At 39.3% G+C, this 22,369-nt stretch overlaps 2 protein-coding genes and 1 pseudogene across 5 annotated transcripts in view; all 3 read right to left on the bottom strand.

Moving 5' to 3' along the window:
• The window catches only part of LOC137977844 (piwi-like protein 1), a 43,496-nt gene extending 40,751 nt beyond the window's left edge, over positions 1 to 2,745 (bottom strand). The window contains exons 1-2 of the mRNA XM_068825189.1: positions 2,624 to 2,745; positions 389 to 1,077 (exon numbers count right to left, since the gene is read on the bottom strand). Coding sequence (XP_068681290.1) covers positions 389 to 1,041 — 653 coding nt within the window. The 5' untranslated portion in view covers positions 1,042 to 1,077; positions 2,624 to 2,745. The remainder of the gene's footprint in view (positions 1 to 388; positions 1,078 to 2,623) is intronic.
• Positions 2,746 to 4,119: 1,374 nt separating this feature from the next.
• On the bottom strand, positions 4,120 to 22,207 carry LOC137977845 (myosin heavy chain, clone 203-like). 4 transcript variants are annotated; one of them, XM_068825190.1, is made up of 15 exons: positions 21,236 to 22,207; positions 20,373 to 20,969; positions 20,139 to 20,187; positions 19,759 to 19,920; positions 18,375 to 18,428; positions 14,351 to 14,398; positions 13,781 to 13,845; positions 13,619 to 13,696; positions 12,610 to 12,930; positions 11,916 to 12,041; positions 11,178 to 11,416; positions 10,962 to 11,005; positions 9,608 to 9,694; positions 8,225 to 8,272; positions 4,120 to 4,398 (listed from the first exon to the last, which is right to left on the bottom strand). In XM_068825190.1, the coding sequence occupies exons 1-15, from the start codon at positions 21,652 to 21,654 to the stop codon at positions 4,324 to 4,326; spliced, it is 2,412 nt and encodes an 803-aa protein (XP_068681291.1). In that variant the 5' UTR covers positions 21,655 to 22,207; the 3' UTR covers positions 4,120 to 4,323. The 4 variants fall into 4 exon arrangements, with proteins under 4 accessions (XP_068681291.1, XP_068681292.1, XP_068681293.1 ...); XM_068825191.1 differs by having other exon boundaries at positions 4,190 to 4,398; positions 11,181 to 11,416; positions 21,236 to 21,790; XM_068825192.1 differs by having other exon boundaries at positions 4,190 to 4,398; positions 12,610 to 12,927; positions 21,236 to 21,790.
• Positions 6,595 to 7,744, bottom strand: LOC137977847 (uncharacterized; annotated as a pseudogene).
• Positions 22,208 to 22,369: the final 162 nt, after the last annotated feature.

Raw genomic sequence — 22,369 nt, 5'->3', positions numbered from 1 at the left:
CTTGACAAGGAAAAATTGTCAAGTCTGAAATTTGCTCGTGTAGATGGACAACAAGGAAAATGTGACAAGGAAAACTTGTCATATTTTTCATTTACACTACCAAGGAAAACTTGTCAAGGAAAACTTGTCAAGGAAAACTTGCTAGTGTGTACAGTCGGCAAGTTTTCCTTGACAAGTGGACTTGTCAAGGAAAAATTGCTCGTGTAAATGGGGCTTAACCGTGTACTGAGTTTGTGGATTTTAAACGGAATAACTTCAGGAATTTTCTAGGAAAAATGCTGGTAACATTTGCTTGAATAGCCCGTAAAACAAGAACCCTGCATACTCTTTAATCCTTCCTAACCCTAACCCTGACATGAAATGGATCTTAAGAAAACAAACTGCATACCTTCTAAAGATGATGTTCAACAACTGCATCATGCTTGGTGATTCCCTAGGAACATCGTTAGTAAACATAATTGTCATTTGAACAGGGTCCCCATTCTTTTTAGTCAAGTTCAATACTGTGTGGGTTTCAGGCAACCGAATGGGCAAGTATAACATCATACCATCAAAGGCATGTACTCTCTGTATCACATCAGTCTGGCTTTTCAAAAGAGCAACTCGGACCCTCTTAGACTCTTGTTCAGGATTGAAACTGACATTGTACTGATAGACCCCGAAAGAGGGTTTTGTCTTCAACTTGAAGTGATTTGTGACAAGTGCGATTTTTCCACCAGTTCCTCCTTTTTTGTCAACAATATGTTCAGGCTTGGTAGCTATATCATCAGGGATGTCCCTAGACCTTCTTGCTGGTCTCTGTTCCTGTGACACACTCATTCCTGCCATGGCCTGGGTTGGGGGAGCTACTTGAGCTGGGGCTGGTCTCTGCGGTGCAGGAGCTGGGGCTTGAGCAGGTGGTGGTCCTCTTGCTCGACCACGTCCTACTGGGGCCGCCTGTTCACGCGTTACTTCCTGAGCTCCCTCTCCAGGCCTGCGAGCATCGCCACCGCTGCCACCTCGACCACGACCTCGGCTTCTTCCCCTGGCTCGACCCGTCATAACGTCTTCACGTTATCAATCTTTCTGAATAAATAACTACAAATGAAAATACTAAAATTCAATACTAAAAAGTCAACAAAGGCCCTTTTCAAAGAAGCAAGCGAGTGACGGCTAGTACTTAAACACGGAATGCCGGAATACTTAAACACGGAATGGCAGAATACTTAAACACGGAACACCGGACTACTTAAACACAGAACGCTGGAATACTTAAAACACGGAACAGCTGGGAAAATTTTGACAATTGGAACACATGGTTTCTCCCCCCACAAGTGTTCGGGGCAAAAACGAAAGTACAAAACAATAGTGAAATATGAACCCTTTTATTATCGTAAAAAAGGTTACTGTTATTCATTGTGGTGAAGTACAATAATAATAAAGTATTCTCATTTGTCTCACGATGTGGTCACTTGTGATGTAGATTGCGACGTTTCGACTGCATACTGCTAGTCTTCATCAGGTGATGATGTCAACTGGTTACATGCCACCTTTTAAACAGGATGCTCCCCTGTGATTGGTTGGTTTTCAGCAGCTGTGATTAGGATCTGAGAACCCAGGATCTGGAAACGCTATGTTGACGACACTTGACGACGCTGGGTGCAGGGATAGTGCAATGGTGAGAGCACACCACCCACCAATGTGGCCCAGGTTCAATTCATCGACTCAAAGTATTCCACTGTTCCGCCGTTCCATCATTCTGGAATTTTGTGTTTAAGTACAAGCCGCAAGTGACTGCCTTCGCGAACCGTTGGCGCAAAAATTAGTTAAAAAAAGAAAAATGTTCATGCTGCACGTGCAGAACCACAAAACAACAACGTGAAACCACCAAATTTTAGGTTTTGACGACATCGTGAACATATAACAATGAAAAAGTAATTTGCATTTTTGACTTTAAAACCGTTCGTACCCATCCAGTTACAGGCTAGGATAGTTCGCCTTGCACAAGGTGAACAAAACGGAATATGCGCGAAATACTTGTGATAGCCCTAAGTTATATTTTGGACTTGGGTTTTCGTTGCCGTAGCCGTCGTCTTTGCTTAAACTCCCTGTTAATAGCTAGACGTTACCCGACCCGTTAACCAGAAAGTAGCTGATCCTTGGTCACCACAGATTTAAAAGAGGAAAGGAATCTAAATCCTAAAGGATAGGGTTAACTTGCTAGCTTTATTCACTGAATGCAGCTCAATGTCACATCGAAAAGCTAAACGTGACAAAAAAATGGCGCCCATCCCAAGCGATGCTACCGATAAATTAAAATGCACCACCCAAAAGAAGGAGACGAGATTATTCATAACATACTCGCAATCTGAGTTTAGTATATGCTTGAACGTCAACTACGAAATCCGTTAGTCGTCCAGCAAACAAAAATAACCGATAGAAGATAGCCATGACAATTATTTCTCGAGCCTAGCGTAGTAGCGCCTCGTGGTCTCAAAAACTGTTAACTTAACCATAAGGGTTAACCCTACCCGGAATTCAGGTCAGAAAAATACTTTTTTATCTCTCTATGATCTAATGTAGCTTACTGACTATAACTACTGAATTTAATTGCCTAAATCGTGAAAGACATTCCACAACTTACCAAAGCAATGATGATCGCTCTCTCCCTCTCACTCAAGCATAAAGAAAAGCGTGGGTCAGTGGCGACCATACTCATCACATGGTTTCAATTCCGTATGATGATTGGCTGAATCTTATCTGTGGGATGATTGTGTGACGTTCACCTTCTCTCAGTCCTCTCAGTAACTTCTATGTTTATTTGGTCATTTACCCCGTGTATCTTCAACTGCGAATCCTATTTAATACGGGGAATTCCCGACCCAACTTTCTCTTACTGTAATATTTACATATAAAATGGATCGGCTGTATAAACATGTTCACAGCTGGAGAATATTCACAAAAGGCAAGTTTGTTTCCCTTGGGAATATTAGAGCGCCAAACGCCCAAAAATTAGCGAAACCCACTGAGTTGTTTCTCCGAAATTTCAAACTATCAGCTATTGCCTTAGCTGTATTTTCACTACAAAGTGGTTTGTAACCTAACGACCAAAATGAGAGCGCTAAGAACATTGCGTGCAAATAAAAACTTTTGTTTCAAGCCTACCGCTTCAAAATGTGACACGAAACAGACACTTCTTGTTCAGTCAATTGCAATAGTCAATTTTTCCAACATCATGAAGCCGAAAATTAACAGTTAATAGATTTGGGTTGGAATTAACAGTTAATAGATTTGGGTTGGATTGCAAGATTTGCCTCTGAAATCTTAGATGGATCGCCAACAGTTGCAAAACGTACCTTTGGTAGAAAGACAAAGATCCAATCATTTCAGAGGCGTGACAAATTTCCCGCCAATATTTCACGGTGTGACTGTGACACGCCTTTTTGATGGCAGATCAAGTATCACTCACACCATCTAGAATTCGGAAAAAGAATTCGTGTACGGTTTGCTGAATGATTGGTGGTCTTGTTTAACCACCTACCGGTAATCCATATCGAAAAGATAAAAAGTTTCAACTTGCGAAGTACATTAATTTTGTTTACGAAAAAATCGAAGTGGAAACTGATACATTTCTGTCACGGCCAAATACGGTGTTTTTGCAAGAAAAAAAATGGCGTAGGTTTCTCGAGAAACATATTTGCTAAGTGCTAGTAAGTGTTTTGATTTGTAAAGTGTATTTTAGTGAATGTACCAAATTGGTGAGTTATAAATTTTAGAAAATCTACCAGCGCACCTCAACGTTCGATTAGAGAAAAGCAAGGAAAAGTTCAAGTTCATGGGTACACATGCTGCATGGAAAAAATCATTTACATTACAGAAAAACATGAAAAGCGGAGAATAAAGGTACGAAGGCTCGGGGATTAACCTGTCGAGAGGTTACACTGGTAAATAATACATCCGTTAAAAGGACTTTTCGGCCATTTCTTTTGGCCAATCAAACTGCAATCTACAAGAAAGAAGACAACTACTCGGTCTATGACTGCATCCATCGGTGGAGAAAACAGTGATAAAAAAAAGTCAACATTCTCGCACTTTTTTTTTCTCACACATTTATCTGCAATGAAGACAACGATAAGTTTCCGAGACAAATGTTTTACTTTAATTCTCCATTTCAACTGAGTTACATCTACCGCGATTAAATTAAGGGTGAACTGCAGAAGTCTCGCAATAGAAATTAAGAAGAACGAAGAATTACAAAGGAAGTAATGTTTTTGTATATATTTTTAAACTTTCCGAGAAAAGGGAATGCTGACAAAGAGTTCAACTTGGTTTTACCCCAGGGGGCTAGTGTCTCCTAAGTTGGGATCTCACATATGCAAGTTCCTTAGCTACTTCTTCAAGCCTACTTTCAAGATAAGCCTGTGGAGAGAAAAAAAGGATCAATGTACATATATCCTTATCTTACAGCCATTATATGTTAAACAAATTCCGTTAGGGCTTTAAATAGAGTGATCCGCACAATCTTTGCCACTGTGTGTTCCGACTCTGTGGACATACGCGAGATGCCGTAACCATCCACTCATATAGGTAAAAACACGATACTACGAGCGGAAATTCTATTAACGTGCGAGGTGCAAGCATCTTGAAGAAGATTGCATATCAATGTGTTTCAAGCACCGAAACAAGAAAAACAAATTAAGTTTGTCGCCAGAACCAGAAGGTAATGTGACCTCGCTTCCGCCAAAATTGTTGCGATCAAATTGCAAAATGACAGTCAGACATTAAACAAAAAGCCGCCCTGATGAAGCAACAGTGTGAAATTCATAACAAGGGCAGTCGGACATCAAACACCTCACAAGCTTTTAGTCTCGTTCCGCGCAAGATTACGAGGTGTTAAACTCGAAGGACCATGTCATGATGTCAAGGGCTCGAGTTCTATTTTCCGGAAGCAGTAAGGAGTCTTTGTTCTCAAGTGGTTTCTCACAAACCGGGCTCACAAATTCCGTGACGACTGCCTTAGATAAATCAAAAGTGAGCAAGTATGCGATGCGTGGTCATGAAACTGTAAGCATGAAGATTTTATCACAACAAGTCATGCGAGAGTGTAAATGAGTACAACATAGATGTTCAAGATAGACTTAACATTTGTTATCGACAATTTTGACTTTCTACTGGAAAATTAAAAACGTCATAATGTCATTTCGAAAGAAACCGAGGACATAGCCACGCCCTTGAACACTTGAAATTGTCGGGCAAAGGGCCAGAAACTGCAGAATATTCTGCCACTCGAACAAACTACACAGTAAGCAAAAACTAATAAACAATGATTTGCTATTAGTCTCTCCCCCACGGGGCTTTTCAGGACTAATTTTACAATACTTTTGTGGGGGACTTTAGCCAGACTGCTTGTTCCGCAGTTTACAATTAATTTTTATGGAAGTGAAAGATGCCCCCGTCCAGCTTAGGTTAAACCACTACACCGGGGACTACGTCCCCTTCTCTTATCGAACAGTGAGTGGGTTCTTTAACGTCCCATACTATTTAATTTCCAACAAGGGTTATGAGACGGGACCTCCGGTTTACAGTCCTTATCCGAGAAGACTTGAAAGTCTAACCGTTTGCAGATGTAAATTACAAAGGCAGCACATTCTCCTCAGTTATTTTAAGACCCTGAGTGTCGGTCCGGCCGGAGTCGAACTCACGACCTCCCGCATGACGGCCCGATGCTCAACCAACTGACGGTACGATAATCTCTTCAAAAGTGCAGTTAACCAAACCGTAAATTGAAAGCTAAAATGTTAAAAGAGTACTTGGGCCTAATCACTGCAATGAGCGCTTAGGCTTAATCAGTGAACGAGTGCTATTTTCTTCACACGAACTCGTGAAAAATGTAGTTAACCGAACCATAAAATGAAAGCTAAAATGTTAAAAGAGAGTTTAGGCCTAATCATTGAAACGAGCACTTGCGCCTAATCAGCAAACGAGTGCTATTTTCTTCACACGATCTTGTGAAAAATGTAGTTAACCGAACCGTAAAATCCACAATCGATCACTGCTTAATTCGCGAGTCACGCCTACTCTTCTGAATAAATTACGTACTTCAACTTGAATTTCAAGTATTAGTTTTTGCGTACCGCGTAGACAGCTACACAGAACTTTATTGGAAGTGGCACGGTATTCTGCAGTTCTTAGCCGGCATGCAATATACCCAGGGTGTCAAGCGCTTTAGGGGTCCAAAAATATAGGAATATAGGACTCAAGGACCTGAAAATATGAGACAAAACCCGCCAAAACTGCAAAAATATAGGATCAATCTGACAGTACCGGTAACTTATAGGCCCAACGCACGGTTCTTTAGTTTTAGACAATCTAGATGTACGGATTTAATATGTTGCCAAATTAAGTCAATAAAAGAAAGACGCTTTTCCGGTTTCCAAAATGTCTTTCTAAGTCAAAAATAACAATCAGTTTTTTCTGGAATCATAACGTTATCTTACTGACAATAAATTCTTCGGCATGTGACATTAATAACAAGGGCAATCTGACATCCCTTTCAGTTCAACAATGGTTGACAATATCAACTGGTTCGAGTCCAAAACTCAGTTTTGACACTTCTGTGAATGAAAGTAACAAGAAAGGAAATTGATTTGCTGCAAAAACACAAGTCACTGCTCTGAATGAACTCATGTATTTTCAGGTAAGCTGAAGCATTCGGAAATTCTTATATAAGCAAGGCCTTCACCGCTGCTTTTAGGTCGCTGTGGTTGTCTTAACGTTGGATTGCTTCTTGCTCTTCTTCTTTGATGCTTGCTTTGGTACCGAGGCACACACCCTGGCCTTCTTCGTAGGAACTGGAACTTCTCCGAAGCTTTTTTCAATTAGCTTCCGCTTTTGACACTCGACATTCCTCTGCTTCTCTCTTATCTTAGGTATCTCTGCATTAAGCTTCTGTGATAACCCTGACCCAGTTTCTATCATTACGTCCGCTGCACTTATGCCAGCTCTATCACTGCTTTTGACTGAACTCTTCAGCTTGCTGTTTCCGTCAATAAGGAGCTGGCCAACTCCTTCCAGCTTTTCTCTTAGCTCCTTCTCTCTTTCGTTAAGGGCTGTTTCCTATTCAAGGAGTGACGCATTCTTGGCCTTCAAAGCATCCATTTCTTTCTGATGCCTAGCAATTTCTGCCTCTTCTTTCTCTTTTTCCTTCCTTCTCCTTTCATTCTCTTCTTTCTCTTTTTCACATTCCTGTCTGTAAGCCGCGTGTGCGGATCTAACAGAGCTCAGTAACTTCTTAGTAACAGCAGGGACTCTTTCTGGCCTGTGTGACTGTGGGTCAGAGAACTTGACCATGTCCTTGGTATTACGCAGCTCATTTATAGTTTCTTCCGACAGTTTGTTTCTTTCAGCTGTCAACATTCTGCTGTTTACTGAAATCCCTCTTTCGACATCTGAATTTCCATGGGGCAGCACCAAGGCTGCCTTCACAATTCTCGGTTTTCCATTTGCTGTCTGGAGGTGAAAGATGTCACTCCAGTAATGATCAACTCTTGTGGCTTTCTCAAGTTTCCTGGTCTCTTCATCATAAATGTACAATCTCCATTCAGCAGATACATTTGCGATATCTGCAGCTGGCGTTCTAAGTTTACTAGCAACAAATTCAATGGCTCTTAAACTTGCATCTGACCTTCTGTCAGGATTTAAGCAAGAGAGAAATCTCAAGAGTTTGTTTTTTGAAACAAGGCTTAATAGGAAAATATAGGATTTTGCCTCAATTTATAGGACTTTTTAGGACAAGTCTGAAAAAATAAGATTTTATAGGATTTTATAGGAATACAGGACTCGCTTGACACCCTGTATACCTGGTCAGTGGTAAAATTAATAATGTACGAAAATAATGTATGCATTGCATGGTGCGACCGTACGGGTAAACTAGTGACGCTCTAACTACCATATTCATGCTCCAACCCTTCCCTCCTCACATCACTCATCTTGTCTTGGGTTAAAGTTACGAGTAAAGGGTGCTAATCCATGCATAACGTGTTCCCTTTTTTTCTTGTGACAGTTGATGTAAAACTGATCTAAAAATGTCTTGATAAAAGCAGACAAGTGACTAATTTGAAAGTGGTTGCCTATCTAGAAATGTACCAATAAATAAGTTTGCAAAAAATTATCAAAATCTGATTGTACATGTACTGTTTCTATGCAACAGCATTAACCGGTCTAAAAGAGTATTGCTTTGACATACCTTATCTTCTTCTGACCATTTTGTGATTCGGCTGAGAGTTGATTCGAGCTGAAGCAAGGAAAATTAAAAGACATTTAAAGTTACAGTCCATCTGTGAGTCCAGTTCAATGACTAATAGATTAAGATTTTACAGTACTGTTCGATCAATATGAAATTGTATAATTTTACAAATTTCCTTCAGCTGGTGATCCGCTCCAGGCCAACAACAAAATGCTGATTGCTTTAAGTCATTGTCACTGTTAAAGTTATAACTATAGTTTCATCAGTTTAATATTCTCAATATAATAGTAATAATAATATTAATTAAAATACTATAATTTTTTAAACCTATCATTTTGTATAATAACAATAATACAGGAGGCAATGTGGCCCAGTGGTTAGGGCGCTTGCCTTGAGATCCAGAGAACCCCGGTTCAAGACCCGCTCTGACCACTCGTTGAATTTGATCCTGGTAGTCACTGATTCAACTTCCCAGCTGCACTTGTAAATAGCCAACTGGTTTGCCTCCGGCCAGTTGGGATTCTTGACAGTTGTAGTTGTTGTGTTCTGTTGTTTCATTGATTTATTGACCCTGAAAAGCCCCTATGGGGATCAAGCGGTCAATTCAGTATGTAACGTATTGTATGTAATACACTAACTCAGGAGATTCATTTGACAAGCCCCTGCACTACTTAGAGGAGTTGGCCTATTTACAAGTACAATGGTACCACAAACTGCTTTGCAATGCTCCCCTGATTACCCTGAGAAAGCTCTTCGCCTGGTTTATTATTTATTTTATTTATTTAATCACTTTCACCACAACAGAGAAACAGGCTGTGGTGGGGGTCGCACAACAGAGCCAGGCTCCAAATTAAGTGCGCCCTTTTACCCTCCCAACCATGATATAGCACAGAAGACAGACCACAACACCGAGAACTACATGCCCTACTCTTTGCGACAAGTGTGTGGGTTCTTTTACGTCCCACAGGATTATGTACATTGAAGGGTTGTGAGACGGGGCCTACGGTTTATCGTCCTTATCCGAGAAGACTAGAGAGTCTAACCATTTGCAGAAGGTAATGTAATTACAAAGGCAGCACTTTCTCCTCAGTTATTTAAATACCCTGAGTGTTGGTCCGGCTGGAGTTGAACTCACGACCTCCCGTGTGACAGCCCGGTGCTCAACCAACTGAGCCTCCGGTCCTTGGATATGGCAGAGATGCAGTGCAAAAATTCCTTTCAACACAAATAACTTTTGGCTACAATTACTGGACTCAACAATTGCGACAACGTACACCATTAGCATGAAGAGTAACAATGACATTACACAACTTAAAAAAAATACAAAAAAATTGATTTAAAAGTCCTCCTCACAACAAAGTACATTCAAACAATTTCAAATACCATTTTTCTCTCTTCAGTCAAGTTTGAAAACCTCTTTTCCATGAAGTACATTTTCGTGTTTTGCTCTGTACAGTCTCTGCCAACTGCCTGTAAGAAAAACCCCAAATCAAGATTCAGATAAATTAAAACAAAGGGAGGTTTAACTTTGAATTGTCTTACTCAAAATGTGTCCGACAGTTGTGTATCACAAAAAAAGCTCCACGGGCCTGGATCAGAAGTATTGTTTTCTTAGGTTATCCAGCAAAAGACATCATCAAACCTTAAACACTGGGAAATATATTACAACACAGTTTCAAAGAATGAAAGTGAAAGCTCTACAGAGACGTATGGTGAAACATTGACTTGGTTTCAAAGACATTGCTAGTCTGTTCGACACAGGCATATCTAAGGAAGCAACAAAATGAGACTCAGGACAGCTTGTGGAGTCAGGATGGCTTAGCGGTTATCAATCGTACGTGCCTTCCACCTCTGCGTCCTGGGTTCAACCCTCAGGCCCCGAGGTCGTACATGTATGTGGGTTGAGTTTCAGTCAATCTAAATCTGACTCTGAGGGTTTTTCTCCGAGTACTCTGGTTTTCCTCCCTCATCAAAATCGAGTCTCAGTCAATCCTGCTGCGGGAGGATACCCTCGATAGGAATAACCTCTGGTATCCTTCCCCTTCATTGAATTGAATGCCAGTTGAATTTGAATTAAAATTAAATTAAATTAATTTAATTTAAATATTATTGAAGTAACCTCAATCATAAGAGCCTCTACAGTTGACCAAAAAATGCAAATATGTTCTGGAATTTTGTTAAATCATTGAATCACAAAGTGATTGGAATGTCAACATTGACGCACCCTCTGGAAACTCTGTTACCTGTGCTAAGACAATCTTTCTTTACAAGAGGACATAGTATGCCTACTTTCAGAAAACTGGATATTCCAAACATGCCACCATTATCTACTGAAGATGTGAAGCAAATTTTATTGTCCACAGTAACATTGATGTCCCCAATGGCAGCACACCACTTGAAGCCAAGGGGCCACCAAACATGTCACATACCTTTCATTTATAATGTAAACACCAATAAAATAGTTGGCGAGCTTTGGCATGAACTAGATTACCCTGGTTGGTTTCTCGCAGTGGTTTCTCTCTTGGGAAGCGTAGGAGAAACCATCTGCTTGCAGGGTAGAACTAGATATCTTCACCCATGAAAATAACAGGTTACACTGTATTATGGCTTTTTTTTAAGATTTTAGCTTCAGGGTTAGGGTTAGGGTTAAGGTTACCTAACCCTAACACTAATTTAAAAAAACACTACTTGTTAGTTACAACACTGAAGTAGGTTAACTTTTTATTGAGCAAATTACCTGATCAGAGATACCAGCATCCTTCTCAGCCACATTACACGTAGCTGCAACCATGGAATTTAACAAAAAAGTAAAAATTAAAAGAGACCTGCTTATTAATAATAACGATATCCTTAAATTCATTGCAGTGACACAAATGGGAATGTGAATCCAAAAATTCCTTCATTTTGTACCACAGGAAGAGAATTATGCATGTTCATATTTTGGGACACTTACAACCTTGTTTGGATTTGGTCTTTCTTGGTTCAATGCCATCATAATCATCTGCAGGTAGCATTCTTGAATTGCGGCTGGTACCAAAGGATGAATCAGTCAGGCCATTGGCAGCCTCATCAGAGCTAGGAATGAATGAAGCCTCTGTTTGTGCAGGTTCACTGTACATGCGGCAGGTCCTACCAGTATGACTTCGGAACATCTCTTCACCTGAATTGGCATCTTCAAATACCACATCAAACCTAAAAAATAGAGGAAGACGAATCCAAAAAATATAGCAGCTAAGGAAGAGTGTCTTTGTCCCCCGGGTTAGGGGTTGGGGGTTAGCGGTAGGCAGGGTATCATCTCAAGGACTAAATGGCTGGTACTTAAGTATAAACTGTGGAGAAGAAAATGAAAGCCAGTGAATCAGGAGTACTTTACAGAGTACAAATAGACCTATCCATAAATAAGTGCTGTGGAGGAGGTTTGGTTGCTCAAAAGAGTCCATAGGACTCTTACTTGTTTGGAAACAACTGTAGTTTATTTCCACTCAACCAAATGGTCAATCTCCATCCAGGCAGTTCATTCATGCCTCAAACAAAGTTGAAGAACCACTCACCATCACAAAAACTCCCTGTTTTTGACTTTTGTTTAAACAGAGGCTACAATGAACTCCACTATAACAAAAATTGGGCTAGTATTAGGGCAATGTATATTTTACATTTTCAGAGAAAACGTAAAAGCAAATGTGTTACTTACATGGTGAGTAGATTAGTTTTCTTGACCATCATGCTCCCTGGAAGCGTTGACTGACTCGACTCAGGACTGTCCTTGGTTGCTAGAGATTTTACTGGCTGTTTTTTTACTGGAGTAGAAGTCCTGGGCCTATGAGGATAAAATATTACTTAACCTACCAAAGCGGTAGTAACACATTAATCAGGAAACATCACAAAAACATCCCAAATGACTTTTGAAATGAGACCATACAAGAAAAATATTAGTAGTTGTGAAGAAGAGCTCCCCAAAAAACCTGTCGGCCGACAGTCTGCCGACAGCTAACCAACAGGTTACCGACAGGTTAAGAAAAAATAAAAATTGTGGTAAAAACGAGCAGTTAACGTGACATAACATTCCGTAATGGTGATGTATGACTCGACAGACTTCACCTACTTAGCGATCGACGGCAAAGTTGAAATTATGTAAAATACTTTGTACTTTTATATTTTGTTTCTTTCCACTTGTTGCACAACTTGTTTCTCTACTACATGAGCAGTTCCCCTTGGACAAAATTGGTTAGGGTCTTGCAAAATGACCAAACAACCAAGCAATACATGCAAGGGTCTACGAAATAAGTGTCTGCGGTTCATCTTTTCAAGAGGATTTTCTCTTCAGGAAAGTTTCAGCCCAGCTTTCCAAATCATCAAGATTAAATTGCTCAAAATCATTTACTGACCCACTGGATGACAAATCTGGTTTCCTTCCAAGAGATGGTACAGTTGGTGCACTGATGTGAGTTTGTGTCCCACTGGATAGGGAGTCTCTTTTTCTTTCATAAGATGGGATATTTGACACGCAGGAGTGAGCATCCAAGGTGCTGTAAGGTTGACTGGATGATGTTGACTCGCCACCCAAAACATCTCGTACCATTTCTGACCTGCTGTAAGTTGTTGTCATGTTTTGCAGTTGAGGCTCTCGCTTCTTGATTGGGGTTGATTGGTCCCATGTTTTCCTTCCTTTTGATGTCTTGTTCTTACCAGTGAGCTGATCAATACTACTGCAATGAAAGTAACATTGAGGTTACATCCTGTATAAACTTTTTATTCAGTGGGCCCAAGTTAGAGGTTTTGCATAATTAACTGAGTACCATAAAAAACAATAATTATAACAAAATTATTCAATTAAGTCAATACTTTGGTGACAAACCAAAACAATCAAATTAGTCAACTGAAGCACAAGGCAAATTAGAGAGGCTATATAGTAGAAAAGTGTTTACCAGCATTATGCCTTTAAATTAAGTGTAACCAGGCACAAATACCAACTTAAGCCCTAGGGTTAGGATCGTCTGGATCCCCCCAGTCGGTTTCAAATAATGTTCAGAGGTGATCGGGACGATTATATGGAAACACTACCCAGACGATCACTAATTACCCGGGTGACGTAGACGGCCTTGATCGCTTGGATACAACTGAGTTCCAGGCTTAAAGTATTATAACTATTCATCCATCTTGTACAATGTGTGAACTATTATTGGACTACTGGACTGATATGAAGGATGGTAAACAAAGAAAATAACTGACAGATGTTAAGTAACTGTTGAAGCCAGCGTGCGTTGTCGTCAAAACCTTAAATTCTGCTAACATGCACACAGCATGTGCAGCTCAATTACAGTTTCTTCATTGCACCAATGGTGTTGCCCTTTTCATGGCCTTCATATCTTCACATTTTTAGGCCATTGAAAGTACCTTTTTGGTTGTAAGTTGTCATTTCCCTTAGTTGCTGCCTCCAAAACAGTATTTCTTGAGGCTAGTTTTGAGATCGTTCTGTCAAAAGAAAGGAAAATTAAAGAAAGAAAAGGACTTTGACTTCTTTACTCGTATGACCCTTTACTGTTAAAATGGACTTACTCTCTCAGATTAGTCATTTCAGTTTGAGACAACTCAAGTTTACCATGGATCGCTTTCTTGGATTCCTGCCAAATAAATTTTAAATACAAAATTATTTCCCTAATGCCAGTTACTGTACCTCTTAAATCAAGTTAATAAATACCTGAACTGTGGCCAGACGAGGCAAGTGCGAAAAGAAATATTTCTTTCTCAAACTTAAAGCAGGGGTGATCAAAATTAATCTTAAGTCAAGCCTTAGAATTCTAACACTGGTACATTGACTATTTACAGCCATGTCTCTGCAGTCAAGTTATATAAATGCTTTGAGGTCCCATGTTTTATGAGTCAATAAATCAATGAGTCATGAGTCAATGAGACTTACAGACAATATAGCAATAATTTATTGATTAAGCCTAAGCCCTCGTTTCAGTGATTAGGCCCAAGCACTCTCTGAAATTTTAGCTTTCGTTTTATGGTTTGGTTAACTGCTTTAGGACAACTCAAATGCTTTAGGACAAAGTTGACCTGAACAATCAGCAGCTTTTTGAGAATAAACAGACTAAACTCCATAAAAAAACAAACACTTCATACCTGTGCCTGCTGGTAGTCTCTGGCTAAAATGTCATATTCTACCAACATCTGAGTATAAAAGAAATTATATAAGAAACTGTCTAATATTACTATGAAGAACACAAAATTAATAGATGTTCTTTGCCAGCTGGGAGGACTCTGAACAGCGGAAAACTGTGACCATGGTCTTGAAAGACCGAGGTCACAGTTTTTCGCCATACGGACCAACCCTTAGCTGGTAAATAACTTATTTGCTTTTTTCCTCTCTCTCTTCCTCTATGAAATCAATTTTTTAAAGTTGTTGACTCACACCGCACTTGATAGCGAATGCATTGAGCGACTTATAAACTGAAGTTCCAAATATAAATATTTTTATTTGAATTCTTTATCCAGGCTTTTCGTCTAATAAAAATCTGTTTTGAAACACGTACTTCTGTATGTAAACGGATTTGGTGTCAAAAGATGGAAATTTAAGGTGATTACACAATCTTGTGCAACCTGGGCTAGGATTCCGCTCAGATTGGCGGGCAAGCTAGAAAAATTCTGCCTGCTCCCAGAGCCAATCAGATTGCAGGATTCGCAGAATTCCACCCGCTCACACATTAAGAAAAAACAATTGCACATTATTGGGTGGTTGTTTGGTTCTTAAGTCTGGTATAAATACTTTTCAGAATGCTTCTAGTATTCCTGTGTTTGTTTCGAAACTAAAAACATTTCTTCTAGTATAAATATATTTTATTTAGGCACAGTGGCCTCATGGTTAGTGCGCTCGACTCCGGGTCAAAGGCCCAGGTTCAGGTCCTGGCCCTGGAGATTGTGTTGTGTTCTTGGGCAAGACACTTTACTCTCATGGTGCCTCTCTCCAACCAGGTGTATAAATGGGTAGCCGCAAATTTAATGCTGGGGGTAACCCTGCGATGGACTGGCATCTCATCTCCAGGGCAGGGGTAAGTAGAAATACTCCTAGTCACTTCATGCTAAAGAAACCGGAGATAAGTGCCAGCCCGACGGGCCTTCTAGGTTCGTAGCAGATTTTACCTTGTTGTCTTTTTACAAATAATTTATTATAATACTAGCTTTCTCATTCTTTTCTGTTCTTTGTCAATATTATTGTACACCTACAATCTCGGTGATAAATAGTTGTAACACTTCGCTTGAAAAGCAAGTGAAGCGCATCAAAGCTATTAATAACTTACCCCTCCTCCTCCGTCCTATCAATGTTGCATTTACCAGTTGGTTTTTGCACTCCAACCCATAAACATCAACATTGAAGGGGAAGAGGGGGCAAATTGCCGTCTGTGTTACAACATTTGTGACCGAGACTGTATTTATCAGACATAATTGTTGTAAGTGTTGCTGAAGTTATCGTGGTAGGGTTGTGAGCAATGTTAGTTGTCGCAAAATAGAATTTTGCTGATAGTAGTAACGCTTTTGGAGTAAACTATAAAGTATGTGGACTCACTTGGTGAAATACAGATTTTTCAGCGCTTTTTGCTGTTTTTTTGTATTTGTGTTTGCACAAGCAATTAAAGAAAATCGACATTAGTGATATTTTGAGAGACTGGTGTGTGTGTTTGTTAGAAAAGAATCACCACAAAGTGAAAGTAGGCCATTAGCTGAAAAGGAAGGTTTGAAAAGGTTCCAAAGTCAAGTCATATTGGTTCAAAGTGAGTCTCGGTACTCAACCATTCAAATGATTACGAGTTTGACTTACATGAAAATACACCACTCTTTTCCATTGATGGAAATGGGCTATTTGACTTGAAAATAAACGTTAATGTACATCAATCATAACATTGCTGACGAATTCGATTGTGGCGGAGTCAACTGTTCCAGATATCTAATATGATATCTGCATTTTATCAAAATATACTCTTCATCCTTGGAAATGCTTTTAATTCGCAAACCCTGCTCTTAACGTGCAAACAGACTCAATTGGCACAAAGATGTGTGCTTGAAAAACTTGTGAGTCTTTGTTCTTATGCTAATGCTAACAAACACTACCTCTCCACATTAATACATTCACTGTGCCTTGAGAATGGTGTCACGATGAGCCCAAAACATTGGCTGGCTATTAACATTTTTATTAGCTTGATTAAAATTTTTGACATTGGGACCTTGACAGTGGTCCACTTTTTTAAATTATTAACCCATTGACTTCTGGGGGTTCCCCATTGACAAGTAAATTCGTCTGGTGTTAGACAGAGTAAAATACTAAGTATGGCCGGTTTAGGGGTGAAAGGGTTCGCAAGTTTCATTATGAACAACAAAAATCTCATTACTTTCTCATTATTTCTGAAAATTACAGACATCAATGATAAAAGGGCTACGGTGCATACATAAGTTGGAAACCAATTTTAAAACCGAGTCAACATGAGCAGTGTTCTCACCAGGCCGTGCCCAAGCGGGATTCACAAACAGTAATCACCACTATGCGCCCCAACGGGCACAGAAGTGTTTGAAAAATACTTGTTATAGTACATAATTGATAGAATGTTTTTTCAAACCAAAAGAAAGAGGAATATCTCAAGTTTAACTAAGCAAGAAACGATGTGAACCTGTGAATCAAACAGGACATCAAACACAGTAGTCATCTTTAACTCGCCAGAAGACTGAGGTTAGTTTGTTGTCACAATGCTGGCCACATTTAATGAAGGCTCAATTCTCGAAATATTTCCTTTGCAACAAAAAATATGATACAGTTCTTTTCAAGCCCTAAAGTTCCAAGGTTGGAGGTACAAGAAGCCGATTCTGCAAAAGTCCATCCACCTGTAGTATACAAATTTATTCTGCTTCGTTACTGACATGTACCAACTTGAAGAAAGATCTATGTGCATTTCAAAATGCTTGGAAGAATGAAACATGGGTGGCTAAAACATTTAGAAGAAAAAATTGTACCTTGGGAAAGGGCCCAACCTTTTTGGGAGATTGTCCCTATGGCCATATGATCTCTTGAGAAAAAATTCTAGTAAGAACACTGCACGAGGCATACCAGTGTACATACAAGTCTGCGGGTTAGCTTCCTTACGTATTTAAAGTTGTAAAAGTAAGTAAGGATCATTATTTACCCTCAGATTTTTAGAGTAGCTAGTAGCTAATATCTCTGACCATTGAACAGAACAAACTTTAAGAATCCCAACTGGCTGGCGGCAAACCAGTTCACTATTTACAAGTGCAACCAGGAAATTGAACCAGCGACTACCTGGAACAAATTCAACAGGTGGTCAGAACAAACGTGTCTTGAACCTGGGATCTCTGGATCTCACCACAAGCGCCCCAACCACTGGGCTGCACTGCCTGCTGTGAAATTAATGGGAACTAGACACAATTTGAGCCCCAGATGGCAATTGAACCCAAGACCCCATGCTCTAACCACTAAAGGCTTTTTCTTTATTCAAAATCTGTTATGTACACTTTCCAAATAAAATTAAGAGTTTCTAGAAAATCATGGATCTCACTTCTGGAATGAAGTTAATGAAACATATAGATTTCAAAGGATATGCAAACACCATTTTCAAAGCGTACATGCGTTAAAGCAAAGCAAAGTTGCACATTCATTGCACTCATTTGATGAATAAAAAAATCAAATGGTAATAAAAATATCTTAGCGGCCAGGCTGGCGTCAAGCACTAGATTCTGTCAGAAAATATGCTTAACATAACTTCATGACAGTATGACATAGTGTAAACTGGGGACAGCTGGTCGTGGCTGGGAAAGGGTATCAATTTGGTTCAATGATGGTACTCAGAATGCTATCTTTTTATTCAGGTGGTGGTTTGGTTCAGTAATTGGGATGCTTGATTTTTGTGTGGCTAGGCCAGATTTAAATACTGCTCTAACAGCTGGCTAGCTTTATGTCTTTTCTGGTCCCATATTTATTTTTAATTATTCATTTATTTATTAATTCATTTATTTATTTATTTATTTATTTATTAGAGTAAAATAATGCACTTTCATTTAAAACTGGGAAGAAAAATTAAGAATCTTATTTGAGTAATTAGTCAATCAAAGAAATTTCTATGGTGAATTAAAGAAAAACTCTCACCCTTTGAAGCAGCTCTTCATCTCTTTTACTCTTTCCCTCAGCTTCTGTCTTTTCCTAAAATACATTTTCTGTCTTAGCGGCTTTTACTTCGGGTAGAAGAGCACAGAATGCGTCAACCGAAAGGAACACAAATGCGAGAAATTTACTCACAAATAATTATTACATAGAGTTGAAGTGTGGAAGTTTGGCAGTGTGGAAGTTTACCATTGTGGAAGCCTAAACCTTAAACTCTAACCCTAACTTCCACACTTCCAAACTTCCACACTGCCAACCTTCCACACTTCAACTCGATGTCAACTCGACATAATAATAATTATTATTATACATTGGTGTCACAAGCTTGATTTCTCTTACGTTATACCTACAGACAATAGATTTTATATATGTAGAATTGACGTCATACCTACAGACAATAGTTTTATGCATGCAGAAGTGACGTCACCTAACACACTAACCAGCAGTTCGATCAGTTTTGTCATGGCGGAGCTCAGCTCAGGAATATGCATAATAAAACAATAATTATTGAATTCGGTTTTCGCATGTTAGTGATAATTATCAAGGCCTCAGTTTGTGTTATCTGCCTCAGCCTTCGGCTTCAGCAGATGACACAAACTTTGGCCTTGATAATTATCGCTAACATGCTCAACCTCATCCAATAATTGTTAATTAACACAGACCTCGGTTTTGATAATTCATGATATCATGCTCAACCTCATCCAATAATTGTTTATTATTTGAGTAAATTTCTTGCATTTGCATTCCTTTCTGAAGACGCATTCTGTACTTTTCTACCCGAAGTAAAAGCCGTCTTAGCTTATGACATATGTAGATTCCAAAACAAGCTATGATGAAAAACATCATTTCTCCTATATGACTAATTCACAAATTTGCAATTTGTAAAACTGACATTGACATAACATCATTATTGTATATAATTATATGGCTTGTGTTTGTAGCCGATATAACGTGCGCTCTGATTGGCTAATTATGACTGAATTGTAGGGCATTATTCTCCCGCAATTCCCACGGGCCAATTACGGGCTTGCAAAAAAAAAAAAAAAGCAAAAGGTAATTAAAAAGCCATCTAATGAACTACTTACTAACCGAGCTAGCTCGAGCCGTACTGGGGAATATTGGCCCTTGGTCGCTTTTTGTACGGACCTCGCTGCGTTCGGTCCGTACTGCCACAACCTCGGGCCAATATTCCCCAGTATGGCTCGAGCTAGCTCGGTTAGTAAGAAGTTAGTATTTATCCTCATGAATGTTAATGACATGTTGTTAAAAACAAGTTTGAGGAATATTTGTATGATCCTCTGATTACAGTATATTGTTATTTGTTATGAGCTAAGACTGACTGAGTACCACCACACAACATTCCTTTTACCTTCATGGTCTTTTCAACAAACCCAGAGAGTTCCATCATTTCATTTTCCAGCCTAGCAATAAGCTCATCCTTTGGAGCACACATGGACTTGAGTTCTTCATACTTCTCTTTGATTTGCAGGTGGGACTTATTCAAGAATTCCAGCTTCATGGCCAAGTTTTCCTATGAAAAGTGTAATAGGAGACTTTTGACTTTATATCAATCTTACTTATCAAATGATTCTCAAATCTTAAAACCTGAGAATCCTAACACCTCAAACACCCAAAGATGCCCCCAGTTGACAAGTAAAATCGTCTGCCGTTAGACAGAGTAAAATCCGTTGAGTCTCACTCTCACTCACCACAGTCCCAACCCAGTTCACCAAGTCCTCAAAAACTGACCTTTTCTCGCTTTGATGTTACAATGGCTTCTTCAAAATCTCTAAATTTTCTACGATAAAGAAAAAAAACATTGAGCACATTTAGGGTGTACATTAAAATAAAATAAGAACCAAATTCTAGACTCAAAGATGTCTTTAGTTTTAAACTGAGCAGTAAAGCTTTAACATATCACAACAAAACAAACAATTTGTTAGTTTGAAATTAATAAAGAAGTTCCACTCATCCAAGTCTCACCTCTTGTACTGATCCAGAGTCTTTTGACACTGTCCAATCTGGTTCTCCAGTTTTTGATTTTCAGAGGCACATGACTTGTACTTTGATTCCAGAAGTTTTCTAGCCTCCTCCATTGACTGGATTTTTGTCTCATTCTTTTGGTTAAGATCTTCAAGCTGACGACAAGCACTGATTGCTTTTTCATTACTTAAACCAAGTTCAGTGACTTTGTCTTCAAGGTCACGTACATTTTTCTGCAACTCTGTCTTCTCACCCTCACTACACTGCGAAACTTGTTCCAAGTATAAACAGCGTACCTCCAAATTTTGATTGACTTGTCGCAACTGTCCACAATTCTTATCTAGTTCCTGATTGGAATGCTCTAACCTTCCAAATTTGTTTTTCATCTGCTCACACACTTGTTCTAGAACATTACATCTGGCTTCCAACTTATGATTGGCAGCTTCAAGCATCTTAACTGGCAATGCATCTTGGAGGGCCAACAAGCTATTTCCCACATTACAAAGTTGTTCATGAATCTTGTTTATTTCACTTTCAAAGTGTGCTGATATGTCTTTTAGCTGTCTTGCATGAATCTCACCCATTTTTTCCTTACCACTAGAAGAAAAAATCCAATATACTTATTACAATCTCACAGACAATGACCATTGTCAATAAGTACAGGTAATCACATGATTTTTTAGTGCAAAAATTTCACCTTTGTTGCGCTAGATTCAACTATCTGTACTAAGTTCACTTTTCTGTATACTCTGTTTAATTGATGTGCTCCCTGCTAATCAACATGCTGAAATTTTTGCATGTATATTATTATGAAGGAAACTGAATTTAATATCCACAAGAAAATCCAAGAAAAATTTACTCACTTCACTTGCGATGGTGACATTGTATTCCAACCCACACTACCTGGATATGTAGCACCAGTTGAGGAATCGTTGGGTTGTGAATCTTTGACACCATTCTGGTTTTTCATGGAATGTATGATCTCATCTAAGGTGTCTTGAGTGGGCTGTGCTTGCAATCTCTTTTGAAGCCTATCTAGTTTAGAATGAGCTGGGGTTGAATCGTCCTTAAATCTGTTGTCTCGATTTTTAATGGAAGTTATTTCTTCCACTGATTCCACTTGAATCATCGTGCGACCTTCAGGGTGAGGATTTGCTTGGCTCTTTCCTTCACCTGATGAAGATGAATGCAGTGAAACTACAGATCCACTTCCATCTGAATCTGGATGTCCTGAAGTCTGGTCTTTGCTTCTAGCTGTATCTTTGAATCTCGATCTTTTCATCACGCAAAACAAAGGTTAATTCTTGAGGAACAAACTACACTTAGCAGTTGAGTAAAGTCCAACCAGTTATCGATCGTTGGAAAAACCCCTTGCTTCTAGTCATTTGCAATCGTTCCATACCATCGACAAATTGCTCCTTTAACTTTTTAAATGACTTGTACCATCGATGATTGCTCTCCGTTACCATTATTATTTGACGTACAAAGAATCATGTCATAATGGCGTCGATAATTAAACCGTTCGATTTTGCTACACGCGGAAAGGTACTTCTTAGAACTATTCTCTCCAAGGTACATGTACACAACATGCACACCAACGTTAGTGAATTCGACTTCGTTGGCAAAAATTACATTCAGTCCAGTTCGTAAGATTCTATTCCTGCTGTGCAGTCCACATTTGCGTCTTTCCATATTTCCAGCTGTCTAGAACATTAATTTTTCTTGCAAGAAATTTTGTTCCAGATACAGGTTGACGACATCCACCAGTAGTACACTAGGTAAGTATAATTCGTTGCTTGCTTGAGTGCTTGCTCGTTTTCTTGACAAGGATTTATGCGCATGACAGCTGACATTTCAATCAAATTAAATTTCCCGCCCCAATTTCCCGCTCTCCGTTCCTCTCTGCTGACTACCACCTTATTATCTCGGAAATTTTCGTGTGTATCATCACCCGACAAATGAAACCCAAATAACCGATAGAGGAAATCCCTTGCTAT

Source organism: Montipora foliosa, chromosome 11 (genome assembly GCF_036669935.1).
Source record: "Montipora foliosa isolate CH-2021 chromosome 11, ASM3666993v2, whole genome shotgun sequence".
NCBI lineage: Eukaryota > Metazoa > Cnidaria > Anthozoa > Scleractinia > Acroporidae > Montipora > Montipora foliosa.
Note: the sequence above shows the minus strand (reverse complement) of the source record. Positions and strands in the feature narration are given on the sequence as shown.